Raw genomic sequence first — 14,112 nt, forward strand, 5'->3', positions numbered from 1 at the left:
TTAATTATTACTTTTTAAATATTGAAGAAAAAATATATCATAAAATAGTTAATTAGAAGGAAAAAATGAAGAAAAAAGATGAAATAATAAGATTAATAATAATAAAAGTAAAAAATTTGAAAATCAAAGGATGAGCTAAATAAATTAACAAAGAAAGAACAAAAAAAAGCAAGCACAATAAAAACAAAAAGAAAAAAGAGCTTTATTGTTTTTAATTAGTTTTTATAATTCAAAATATCACAATCCAAAACAAATAAACTGTTTTTACTAAAGGTAAAGTGTCAAATTTGAGAGATTAATGCAATTTGCTAAACCAGAACCTAAGCCTGATGCACCTTCGTCACCAATTTAATTATGACTTTTTAAATATTGAAGAAAAAATATATCATAAAATACTTAATTAGAAGGAAAAAATGAAGAAAAAAGATGAAATAATAATAAATGTAAAAAATTTGAAAATCAAAGGATGAACTAAATAAATTAACAAATAAAGAACAAAAAAAAGCAAGCACAATAAAAACAAAAAGAAAAAAGAGCTTTTTTGTTTTTAATTAGTTTTTATAATTCAAAATATCACAATCCAAAACAAATAAACTGTTTTTACCTAAGGTCAAGTGTCAAATTCGAGAGATTAATGCAATTTGCTAAACCATAACATAAGCCTTATGCACCAATTGCACCAATTTAATTAAAACTTTTTAAATATTGAAGAAAAAATATATCATAAAATAGTTAATTAGAAGGAAAAAATGAAGAAAAAAGATGAAATAATAAGATTAATAATAATAAAAGTAAAAAATTTGAAAATCAAAGGATGAGCTAAATAAATTAACAAAGAAAGAACAAAAAAAAGCAAGCACAATAAAAACAAAAAGAAAAAAGAGCTTTTTTGTTTTTAATTAGTTTTTATAATTCAAAATATCACAATCCAAAACAAATAAACTGTTTTTACCTAAGGTTAAGTGTCAAATTTGAGAGATTAATGCAATTTGCTAAACCAGATCCTAAGCCTGATGCACCTTCGTCACCAATTTAATTGTAACTTTTTAAATATTGAAGAAAAAATATATCATAAAATACTTAATTAGAAGGAAAAAATGAAGAAAAAAGATGAAATAATAAGATTAATTAATTAATTAATTAATTAATTAATAATAAAAGTAAAAAATTTGAAAATCAAAGGATGAGCTAAATAAATTAACAAAGAAAGAACAAAAAAAAGCAAGCACAATAAAAACAAAAACAAAAAAAGAGCTTTATTGTTTTTAATTAGTTTTTATAATTCAAAATATCACAATCCAAAACAAATAAAATGTTTTTACTCAAGGTTAAGTGTCAAATTTGAGAGATTAATGCAATTTGTTAAACCAGAACCTAAGCCTGATGCACCTTCGTCACCAACTTAATTATTACTTTTTAAATATTGAAGAAAAATTATATCATAATATAGTTAATTAGAAGGAAAAAATGAAGAAAAAAGTTGAAATAATAAGATTAATAATAAAAGTAAAAAATTTGAAAATCAAAGGATGAACTAAATAAATTAACAAATAAAGAACAAAAAAAAGCAAGCACAATAAAAATAAAAAGAAAAAAGAGCTTTTTTGTTTTTAATTAGTTTTTATAATTCAAAATATTGAAATGAAAATTAGGTTAAAAAAGCTAAAAATTTTTTATTTTAATAAATATCTATGAATATTGATTATAATTTCTATAATAAAAATTATTTATAATTAATTGAAATTTAATTTTATAAAAATATTAATAATAATAAAAATAATATTTTTTAATTAATAATACTTCAGATTAATATCGAGAACCTAATGAGATAAAAGTTAAGAGCTTATAAACTTTTTTTATTAATTTATATAAATTTAAAGGATATTAATTAAAAAAATAATAATTACTTCTTCTAATTTGTTATATCTTTTAATCTATTATATCATTTATTTTTTTTCTCAAAAATATTGTTTTGAAATTTATGAAAATTAATTAATTAATTAACTATAAAAGGATAAAAAGAACAAATAAATATAATAATTAATTAATTATCAAGTATTAATTTATATATTTTGTTTTATGAACAGATATCACATAAAAAATTATTTACCATTCATGATTTAAACTTAATATTTGTATTTAAAACATATACTTATAAATATGGTAGGAATTAGAGATGGACTGTTATTTAGTCATATTTGAAAAAATTCTAGTAGTTAATGTTCTTAAAGTATTATAAAAATAATGTTTATAAGTAGATTTTTCTGTTTTAGCTCTTTAATTTGAGGAATATTTATAATATCTCCTAATTATAGCAAGATGCCATACAAAAATAGCGTGGTTTGCATGCCACTTATTATGAAATAGATTTTTATATTTTATAATAGAATTATATTTTATAATTTAATTTATTATAATTTCAAAAATAAATAATTTTTTTGCATCAAAAATTTTTAATTTATTTGAAATATTACAAATCATGATATCATGATCCGTGATTTTTCAAATGCAGGAACAGCTATATATTGTTTTTAATTTATTGAGCATAAATTAACCACAAAAGTTAAAATAAAAAGTAAAATTTGATTTCTCCCAGAGGTTTTATTTAAGTCATGGTATCTATTTAATCATGATAAATAAAAAAAGATAGAAATATGATTGATGGATAATATTACAGATTAAAATATAACTGGAATATAAAAGCTTGGCATTTATATAATTTATTAAGAAATAATATAACACTCAAAGTTTTAAATTATTTGATGATTTTTGGAGAAACAAGAGGGTTCCTTAAGAGGAATTAATTAATTTAAGTAAATTAAATTTTTTTATTTTTTATAAATAATTTATTTACTTATAAAAATAAATATGAATGATATTTATAAATATAAATCAATAATAAAATCTAACTATTTATTTATATTTTAGATTAAAAAGAACTTTTTAAAATATTATATAATGTTATTCGAACATTTAATATTTATTCATCCTTTTTTCATGATTTCTTTATAATCAGAATAATTTTTTAAAGACAACTAATCTTTTTGATTTAAGACACTTGCTAACAACTTTGAATTTTTATGATTGATTGATTTGGCTAATATTTTATAATAAATTTTTGTAAATTTTAAATAAATATCAAAATAGAATAAACTTTTAAATTAAAAAATATTTCTTAAATTAATAAATAAAATAGCATTAGTGGTATAATAAAGATAAAAAAATAAATCAAATAAAAGCCATCAAATAAATTCAAAGAGTTTTATTGTTTTTAAACTGTTTTTACCTAAGTTCAAGTGTCAAATTTGAGAGATTAATGCAATTTGCTAAACCAGAACCTAAGCGTGATGCACCCATTGCACCAATTTAATTACCACTTTTTAAATATTGAAGAAAAAATATATCATAAAATAGTTAATTAGAAGGAAAAAATGAAGAAAAAAGATGAAATAATAAGATTAATTAATTAATAATAAAAGTAAAAAATTTGAAAATCAAAGGATGAGCTAAATAAATTAACAAAGAAAGAACAAAAAAAAGCAAGCACAATAAAAAGAAAAAGAAAAAAGAGCTTTTTTGTTTTTAATTAGTTTTTATAATTCAAAATATCACAATCCAAAACAAATAAACTGTTTTTACCTAAGGTTAAGTGTCAAATTTGAGAGATTAATGCAATTTGCTAAACCAGAACCTAAGCTTGATGCACCTTCGTCACCAATTTAATTATTACTTTTTAAATATTGAAGAAAAAATATATCATAAAATAGTTAATTAGAAGGAAAAAATGAAGAAAAAAAATAAAATAATAAGATTAATTAATTAATAATAAAAGTAAAAAATTTGAAAATCAAAGGATGAGCTAAATAAATTAACAAAGAAAGAACAAAAAAAAAGCAAGCACAATAAAAAGAAAAAGAAAAAAGAACTTTATTGTTTTTAATTAGTTTTTATAATTCAAACAATCACAATCCAAAACAAATAAACTGTTTTTACTAAAGTTAAAGTGTCAAATTCGAGAGATTAATGCAATTTGCTAAACCAGAACCTAAGCCTGATGCACCATCGTCACAAATATAATTATGACTTTTTAAATATTGAAGAAAAAATATATCATAAAATAGTTAATTAGAAGGAAAAAATGAAGAAAGATGAAATAATAATAAAAGTAAAAAATTTGAAAATCAAAGGATGAGCTAAATAAATTAACAAAGAAAGAACAAAAAAAAAGCAAGCACAATAAAAAGAAAAAGAAAAAAGAGCTTTATTGTTTTTAATTAGTTTTTATAATTCAAAATATCACAATCCAAAACAAATAAACTGTTTTTACTCAAGGTAAAGTGTCAAATTCGAGAGATTAATGCAATTTGCTAAACCAAATCCTAAGCCTGATGCACCTTCGTCACCAATTTAATTCCAACTTTTTAAATATTGAAGAAAAAATATATCATAAAATAGTTAATTAGAAGGAAAAAATGAAGAAAAAAGATGAAATAATAAGATTAATTAATTAATAATAAAAGTAAAAAATTTGAAAATCAAAGGATGAACTAAATAAATTAACAAAGAAAGAACAAAAAAAAGCAAGCACAATAAAAAGAAAAAGAAAAAAGAGCTTTATTGTTTTTAATTAGTTTTTATAATTCAAAATATCACAATCCAAAACAAATAAACTGTTTTTACTAAAGGTAAAGTGTCAAATTCGAGAGATTAATGCAATTTGCTAAACCCGAACCTAAGCCTAATGCACTTTCGTCATCAATATAATTCTAACTTTTTAAATATTGAAGAAAAAATATATCATAAAATAGTTAATTAGAAGGAAAAAATGAAGAAAAAAGATGAAATAATAGGATTAATTAATTAATAATAAAAGTAAAAAATTTGAAAATCAAAGGATGAACTAAATAATTGAAATATTACAAATCATGATATCATGATCCGTGATTTTTCAAATGCAGGAACAGCTATATATTGTTTTTAAATTATTGAGCATAAATTAATTTTATTATATATTTAAAATATTATCTTTTTGCTACTTAATAATATTTTTTCAAGAAATTTTATAAAAACCAAAAGAGTTAATATTTTTTTATAATAGGTTTTGGTATTAAAATATTTAATCAATTATCTATCATCTTATGATAAAAAGTAATTTTTTAAATTACAGGAAGCATACAATCAAATAAATATGTTTTTTTAATTCTTAATTAAATAAAGTAAAGTATATTTTGATTTAAACTTATTAGTTTTTGAATGTAAATTTAAAAGTTTCATATTAAAACTAGTTCAAAGATTATTGATTGCTAAAATAATATTTTTAATTTAATTTCAATATGTTTTTTTATTAATGAAATCATATTTTTTAATTTAAAAATATTTTATTGAATATTTTACTATTTACTATTATTGATTTTTATAATGAAAATCTTTAGGTATTAAAATATTGTTTGATGACTTTATTAATTAATTTCAATAATAGATTATTTATAACTGCTTAATTTTATATTTTAGAAGTATTTTAAAATAAATATAATATAAATTAATATTGCCTGTTTACACAAATATCAAAAGGATTTTAAATTTAAAATATTTTGCTTATCAACTCATATTCAATCCACCAGTTTCTAAATTTTCTTAATATTCACTTTTTGTCACAGGAACTAAAGGTATTATTTCTTTAGGTGGTTCAGAAAAACAACGAAACCTCTTATCAGAAATTTGATCTATTTTTTCATGATAATTTAAACGAATTGGCTCCTCAGAATCATATATTTCTTTAAATGAATTGAAATTTTTTAACTTCATTTCTGTATACTTTTAAGGATGCTTTTTTCTCAGCTATTCATCTCTTTCTTTTTCTTTGCTGAGTTTGGCAATATTTTTAATGTTATCTTTTTCTCTTTTTTCTTCTTTATCTACTAATTTTGGTCTCATTTGAAGAAATGAGTCAATAGAATAGCACATTAACTATTTTGTAATAGGATCATATTTAGTTGCAAAATAATTTGTTTGATTGCACACCAGTTTAGAAGTATAAGTAACTGCAACATTTTTATCTTACTTCTTCTTGGGATCTTCATCCTCCTCATCTGATAGCATTCCATCCATATTTCTCCTTGACATTTCTTCTTCGATAGAAAAATTTTCAATAGGAGCACGCAGTTTATAATGAATATCTAAACGCTTTTATAAAGTGCGATAGTCGCAGTGAGACACTTACAAATACTTATCAAATTCTTAATTATCTTTTTCTTATATTGGAAACTATAAAACATGGATAGGAGATCTAAAAGGTACATAAATCAAATCTATTTCATCTACAATTTACTTTTCTCCTCCATTTTATTTTGCAGAATGATCATTCTCTATATCCATTTATGTTGGCTGCATCATTTATATAACTTTATAACTTTCTATTTAAATAACAACTTAATCCTACTTTGTTTTGTTTGTTTATTGATTAATTTACTTTAAATAAATTCCTATATGAAATTATTTATTTATGTATATATCTTTTTAGATATGCTTTTGTTCTTATTTATTATTAAGACACTTTAGTTTATATTAACTAACTAATGTACATTAACTTATTTACTAATTAAATCAATTAATAATAGATAGCAATTATTATAATTGCTCTTCATTTTTAAACTTAAGCTAAAAGGTAATTTATACTATATTTTCAACCTGGAACTAACAATCTTTATTCATTTTTTATTAAAAATTTTACTTTTAATTTTACTTATAAATATAAATTTTATTCTACTTATTTAAATAATTAAATAATAAATATTTGCAAATATTCTATTTCATTTAAAAATTTAAATACTCTTAAACTTTTTCATTAATTCCATGAAAATCCTATTTAATTTGTAAAAAATTTTTTTAATTTTTTTTAATAAACTTAACTTTATTAAATAAAATAAATTTAAATAATTTTAAATAGCTTAGTTCAGTCTTAAAATAATAATTAAGATAAAATATTATATAAAAAAATACCAAATAGATATTTGAAAAGTGATTGATAGAAGTTTTTAAATAAATTATATTTTAATTAATATTATAAGTTTTTAATAATAATTTAAGAAATTTTTAACTTTTTAAATGTTAATATATAGCATTTAATTGTTATGTTTTTCAATTTAATATTTAATTAACAAAATATATTTAGTTTTTGTTAAAATTATAATATAATAATTGAACAAAAATTAAAATTTATGTCAAATTGTTTATATGTATTAGTTGTAAATAAATTAGTATATCCTTGCTATATATTGGTGCATAAATTTATTCAATTTTTGTAACATAAATACTTTACAAAGAAGAGATTAGAAGTTTTTAATTTATTATAAAATATATGACTTGTTTCTGCTGCTTAACAATAATATAAGAATATAATAATAACAATTTATGAATATAATTTTTAAAAGTATTGGTTCGCTGTAAAAATAACATTTCTATTAAAATGTTTATTTATTGAGAATTTAAAATAGTTTTGAAAAGTTTTTCAATATGTTTTTATAGAAAATATTTATTAGAATAAAAGTAAATAAATCTGATATTAGAAACCAAAAAATGACTTACAAATATCATCAGATTTAATAACTTTATTCATTTAAATTAATAATAAATAAAAAAATTACAAATTTTTGATATTAAGAAGAATAAATTAAATCTATAACCAAATCTTTCGTTATTGAAATTTAACATAAAAAATATTACATTAAAAAAATAAAAAATGGTTGATTAAGTGAATAGGCAAGAGCCATACGTGGAAAACTCATTCGAAGTCAAATGTAGTAAACATATAAGATGGAACTACATTTACATTCATTTATAGGAAGATTCTTAAGATGTTTTAAAGTGCTAGGATTGCATCATTGAGGAGTAGTTAAGCACTGAAAACCTAATCTAAATTTACAAAATCTTAGAAAGCAAAGAAAATACCATCTTCAAGAATTGGCCTCCCTTTGAAAGCTCAAAAAAGAAATAACTCTATGAAGATATTTGCAAAGAAACAAATAAAAACAATGGAATAGATATTTTACAAGCTTAACTGGAGAGCTATTTCAAAGATTTGCAAGAAAGAGTGATTGAAAAAATTTAATCTACTTTTAAAAAACTAGCTTCTCAGATGAATGAAGTTATCTTATCTGAATCATAAATATTAAATATTTACAATTAAGTTTCATAAAAAGAAGAATTAAAAAATGTTATTTCATCTTTTACTTAAAATAAACAAGAAAAAATAAATTTACTGTAGAATATAATCACAAATAAAATAAAGCAAACAAATGTAAACACAGAGATATTTATAAACGCTATACATGATTTGTAAGTAAACAAACCAGTTTTTAGCTTAAAGACAGCTTAAACTATTAAATAGCGAGTTTTGAACATGATTGATTTAATTGAAGTTTATGAAGCTTATCCTTAAATACAGTTAGACTTAACAAATTCTAATTCTAGATAGTAATCAATTTAGCTTTTCCAAAGGACGGTTGATGATAAAGTAAAAATAATTATCGATCTAATAGCAAATAAATCAAACTTTTGTTCTAATGAATTTATCAGTGAAATTGAATAAACTCTTAAAGAAAATAAGTTTATTTTTCAAAACCTTTCATTTGATAATATCTATTTATAGGGATGCTATCCTATTGATTTTAGCCTACTAAAAGACACATAAATACAAGATTTGGGACTATTAAAGGATGTAATATGCTCTAGTGAACAAAAATATTAGAGTCATTAATTGCCTTTAAACAAATTGAGCTAAGATATGTAACCTATTTCATTTCAAATACTTTAATTTATCTAGAAAAATTCATCTTTCAGCTAAGTTTATTAACAATAATTTGAAAATCTTCTTCTCAAATATCCGATATTTGATGAAATAGTTGAAGATCCTATGTAAGTAATCCCTCTTAAATTCGAATTATCAGAGAGAGAAAACAAATAGCATGCTAATATTATTTAGAATGACTTTAAGAGTTGGGTATTTTAGCTAAATTAAAATGCATACTGCTAAGCCTATATCCCGTTCACAATAGATAACAATCTCAAATATATTGCTAGAATTAGATGCCAAAGTCAAAGGTAAGATCATATTTGGGTAGGATTAGTTCCAGCACAAGATAGAAATACACTTTTAATTTATGAATAAAACGTTATTTCATTCAGATATAACTCTAAAACATACAATAAAGTAAAAGAAGTAGTTAAAGGAAAGTCTCTTCATACTTTCTCCCATATTGAAGAACTTGAAATACACTTTTGTGTTAAAGATAAATATTTTGCATGCACAGATTTTTCCAATTATTAAAATTTAAATAAAACTTCTCAAGAATACTCTTAATTATTTGATACAAATAAAGAATATAATTTGGCATTTCTAATGTATCATTAAAATTCTAGAATACAGTTAACATTCTTTTAAGCTGTTGATCAGTTTCCAGTTATTTGAGAATAGCTATTCAAAAAATAAAAACTCTAAAATTTTATATTATTATTTATTTATTTAGTTTCCTTAAATATTAAAAACAAAGATTATTAATTAACCTGTAATTCTCAGTAAATACCATTTAAAAAAATAAAATATTTTATTTTGTTGTTTTTAGATTTGAAAGTTGAAAAATAAATTTAAATAAAAATGAAGGATTATCATTTGAACTAAGTAAAATATATAAAAAAAAATTAAATTAGTTGTTTTTTATCAGAATCAATATTAACATTAATATAAATTATATAATATTTAAGATAAAATTAATATAATCATAGTTCATAACAACTAAATAAATTTATTAAGAGTTTAAGTTTTATTTCATATTTATTTATTTACTTACTTACTAATTACAACTCAATTCTCTTTGTATTTTATTGTTAATTGAATTGCTTCTTAGACAATTGCAGTTGATATATTTATTTTTTTATTTTTTATATTTTTACTGATTTTAAATTCTTGTTTGTTTATAAAGTTTAAAAGTTTATTTTATGCAGATTAGTGAAAGTTGTTTATAATATAATTACTTATTCATAATTTCAACAATTAGATTAATTCATTTACAAATAGTAAAATTATCAATAAATTGCTGTTGTTAGAATACTTCTATAATAATCTCTATTGATCATTAGCATTTTCAATGGTGATTACGATTATTTCTTGAAATGAGAGATCCATTCTGCTAAATGGCGTAGTGTCCATAATTATTATGATTGTTTGAAGTATGAGTATTATTATTGTTACTTATTGTTGGTAAATTAGTATATAAAGTGGATTAAAAGTTGTTCTAAATGTTGTACTAATTGGCTTAGTTGTAATTCATAGAATTGAAATTAGGAAATTCATTATAATGAGTAACATTACTTGAGTTACGGTTATTTTAACCCATGACATGGCTACTACTAAACATATTATTGTTGTTGTTGTTGTTGTTATTGCTATTTTAATTAGAAGTATTGCTGTTTGAGACAGGATAGTTATTCATTAGAGGCACATCACCAATTTTATATTAAGTAGAGTTAAAATTAGCCATGCTACCATTAGCCAATACGACATTTTATATATTATTTCTATTTACATTACTACCTTATACTTAGGAAGAGTTACCTCCAATAATATTATTAGCTGCGTTTGAGACGAAGGTGTTACCTTTATTAGGTTATTTAATTGAATTACCTTTTTATAATTTATCAAGGATAGCTGATGAAGATGTAATGAGCTAAGCTTATATGTTGTTATTATTATTTTTTTACTATTAATTTAAGTTAGTGTTTGTGTTATTATTATTTACAATTGCTTAAGGAATATTGGTATTAGTGGGAATTCTAATATTTCCATTGTTATTGCTGTTGTTGCTTGTGTTTTAGGAGTTAATATTTGAAATTGTATTTATATTTGTTATAACATTATTGTTTTTAAATTGTTGCACCTTTTAAATCACTTATTATTGTTCTTAGTTTTGTTTTTATTTCTAGCTGTTATTCATCATGACTTTATCAAACTATGCAACACTTTACTGTAAGGATTGCTAAAGTTAATTTAAATTACTAGAATTGGAAGGTTTTAAGCTAAAAGTTATTATAGTACGACCTACTTAAATGCCTACTTTTTCTGAAAGTATAGGATAGTTCTTATCTAGTTTTACTAATGTACCAAATTTAGAGTTATTATCAAATAGTAAAAATTGTCCATTTTCGTATTTAATATAGCTATGGAATCTACTGACTGATATGTCTTAAACTCTAATATCGCATGTGTGTCCTCTTCCCTATTAACATTTTTATAAATTAAAGCTAAGATAAGTTATTTATTTTAATGATTCTCTATAAAAATATTTTGAATCATTAAATAATAAATATAAAAAAGTAAATAAATGTAAAATAAATACAAGCTTAGCTTGATCTTCAGGATTTTTTAAATTGTTTATTATATAAAGACCCATAGAAACTTTTTTCTCTCTAGAGATGCTTTCCAATATAATGTAGTTGCCTTCAGGTCTAGCAGTTTCAACAAGAGATAATTTTTTATTATTGATATTTATAATTTTTGGGAGAGGTTACTTACAAACTTCGCATTCTAAATTTCTTTAAAAGTTTACTTTAGTAATTGATTTAAACAAATAATATTTTATTTACTTCCACTTGAATGTTGAAATGAATGGAGGAGAGTACTTCTTATGAACTTTGCTTTCAACCCAATGCTTCAAGCACTCAAAATGCATATATTCACAAGAACCTTTACAATTACATGGGTTTAGGAGAGGATTTTCAGAGCATTATTCTTCTTCACACAAGCAAATTCTGCAAGTTTTTGTCTCAGTTTTAGAATAGTCAATATTAAAATTGTATTGTTCTTACTAATTAGTTAATTAATTAATAATATTATAATAAATTTTATAAATATCTTTTTATTTTTAATTAAATTTTCTAATGAATAATCTTTATTACATCACAGAAGATATCATTAATTTATTGGAGTCCTGACTCCTCTGTGTACTTTTCTATAACACAGTATTCTACTCTACCAAGTTTTATCATATCTCCAACCTGTAATGGGTATCCCTAATTATTTAACGAAACAAAAGTTAATTCTAAACAAAATTAATTTAAAAATAGATAAATTAATTGATATGTTATGTTAATAGATTACTTGCTTTATTACTTTAATAATAAATTTTAAGAGTAATTTTATTAATTCAAATAATATCAAATGACTTATTTATTTTTGATACTAACTAACTAACTAACAAACAAAAAAGCTATTTATTTATTTAATTTTTAAACTAAATCAACTCAAAAAAAGAAATAGCATAGGTTAATGGCAAAATTTTTCATATTTAAATAAATCAAAATATAGTCATTTAATGATGAATTTGATTGATCACAGGAAATAATTTTCATGTTAATTTCTTTAAATTTTTAAATATTTTTTTATCATTTAGTTATTTCCAATAATTACTTTAAACAAAAAATTCTATTTTAAATTCAATAATTATTTTGAGTTTTACCTTTTATTCTCCCTTTTGATTTCTCAAGAAGCGCACAATTAAGTAAGCATCATTGTTGCTGTTATTTTCTTTGCTAGAATTATTTTATTTTCCCAGAGCATCCGTACTACTGCTACCACTTGTATTGCTATCTGAATTACTTGATTATGAACTAGGGTTTATATAATAGCTTGCTTTTTAAAATAAAAAAATTATTTCATTAACTTAATGAATAAAATTTGGATTTTAGGAAAATGAGTCTTTGAGAGTTAAAATATCTAGTTAGCTAGCTAGCTTGCAATCAAGCAAATATACTGTATTTAATTAGCCAACTTTATAATCTTATACTCTTATTTAGTGATTTAAATTGTTAGTAGAGAATAGAAAATAATAATTTAAAAATGTAATAGACTTACGCTGAATAGAATCCTTCTAAGTGATGCTAGCTAGGACTCTGCAATTTTCATCTTCAATTCTCTCGTTGTAATCAACAATTTTAATTTATTTATTATCTAATTTCGATATAAAAAAAGTGAGATTTAACTTAATTCATTTATTTAATTGTTTTTGGTTGTTTCCTATTTGGTCGATCGATATAAGCAGCTTGCTTTATTAGTTTGCTCTTTTTTAAATGCTTTTACTAAAAATTAACTTTTGTTTTCAAGCAAGCAATTTAATAGAGATAGTAAACTGTTAAAATAAAACCAATGCTAGGTAATGTATTCAAAAAAGTGAAGAGTGTATACCTTATCTTACTATTTGACAAGGGTTGTCTACACGGTGCTTCTCAGTTTAAACTGACTCACTTTCATAATCGAATAAGCCATGAGAATCCTTGTCCCATGTAGTGAACTTCAATTCAACCCTAAAAATAATAAAATAATAATATTAATTTATTGATGGATGAATTTTTTGAATGGATTTGCAATAATCAAGTATAAAGACAAAATCTGTGATTGTTAAAATTATTTTTTACTAGTTTCTTTCTCTTAACGGTTGTTTGTATGCTTTTTGGTTCATTTTATATATATCTATAGTTAGTTTAGTTTCTTTTGCACTTGTTTGTTTTATCTTTTTGTTAGTTATTCTTTTAGTATTATTTCGGCTTGCTAGTTTACCTTACTAATTAAACTAATTGCTAGGAATATGATTGATAATTAATGTTTCTTATTTTTGATTGTTTATAATTTTTATGATATAATTTCTTTAGCGTATTTTAATTACTAACAAAACATTTAATTTCTTAACAATGATTATTTTTTTCGCGTTTTTGTTTGTTTGTTTATTTAATTTTCTTCTTCCATTCAAGTTATACATTTAATTCATTGATTAATTTCTTCATTATTATTGATTGATTGATTGCTTGCTTGCTTGATAGTTGTTCCTAGTTAGTTATTCATTCTTAATATGCATGCAACTTTTATATAACAAGTTTTCATGGAATTCAACCCATCAAAACTAATCCATTAATTTTTACTAACAATATTTAATTTTCAAAAATCTAAGCTAATTATTTTTAATTAATTTCCATTCAAAAATGATGTAGTAAAATTTTAATTTAGATTTGATGTTCATCGTTTAGCTAAATAATTAATTTGCATAAATCTCAATTATTAATTTCTAA

General features: G+C 21.2%; 4 protein-coding genes across 4 annotated transcripts in view; 1 reads left to right on the forward strand and 3 right to left on the reverse strand. All coding sequences in view use genetic code 6, as the record gives it.

Annotated features, from left to right (window-relative positions):
* The window catches only part of TTHERM_00355950 (hypothetical protein), a gene marked incomplete at both ends in the record, with an annotated part of 14,212 nt that extends 12,266 nt beyond the window's left edge, over positions 1–1,946 (reverse strand). The window contains 6 exons of the mRNA XM_001010492.2: positions 269–358; positions 605–694; positions 953–1,042; positions 1,323–1,412; positions 1,801–1,850; positions 1,908–1,946. Coding sequence (XP_001010492.2) covers positions 269–358; positions 605–694; positions 953–1,042; positions 1,323–1,412; positions 1,801–1,850; positions 1,908–1,946 — 449 coding nt within the window. The remainder of the gene's footprint in view (positions 1–268; positions 359–604; positions 695–952; positions 1,043–1,322; positions 1,413–1,800; positions 1,851–1,907) is intronic.
* A 3,652-nt stretch (positions 1,947–5,598) lies between these two features.
* Positions 5,599–6,393, reverse strand: TTHERM_000355952 (hypothetical protein; the record flags this gene model as incomplete). The annotated part of the gene is made up of 1 exon (XM_012796827.1): positions 5,599–6,393. The coding sequence occupies one exon, from the start codon at positions 6,391–6,393 to the stop codon at positions 5,599–5,601; it is 795 nt and encodes a 264-aa protein (XP_012652281.1).
* Positions 6,394–7,738: 1,345 nt separating this feature from the next.
* Positions 7,739–9,466, forward strand: TTHERM_00356990 (ubiquitin family protein, putative; the record flags this gene model as incomplete). The annotated part of the gene is made up of 1 exon (XM_001010497.3): positions 7,739–9,466. One exon carries the CDS (start codon positions 7,739–7,741, stop codon positions 9,464–9,466), a length of 1,728 nt encoding a protein of 575 aa, XP_001010497.1.
* Positions 9,467–10,139: 673 nt separating this feature from the next.
* On the reverse strand, positions 10,140–13,754 carry TTHERM_00357000 (zinc finger protein; the record flags this gene model as incomplete). The annotated part of the gene is made up of 8 exons (XM_001010498.3): positions 13,465–13,754; positions 13,235–13,353; positions 12,905–13,000; positions 12,510–12,682; positions 11,950–12,063; positions 11,638–11,858; positions 11,391–11,586; positions 10,140–11,270 (listed from the first exon to the last, which is right to left on the reverse strand). The coding sequence occupies exons 1-8, from the start codon at positions 13,506–13,508 to the stop codon at positions 10,140–10,142; spliced, it is 2,094 nt and encodes a 697-aa protein (XP_001010498.2). The 5' UTR covers positions 13,509–13,754.
* Between the last annotated feature and the right edge of the window lie 358 nt (positions 13,755–14,112).

The sequence above is a fragment of the Tetrahymena thermophila genome (assembly GCF_000189635.1).
Source record: "Tetrahymena thermophila SB210 genomic scaffold scf_8254697, whole genome shotgun sequence".
NCBI lineage: Eukaryota > Ciliophora > Oligohymenophorea > Hymenostomatida > Tetrahymenidae > Tetrahymena > Tetrahymena thermophila.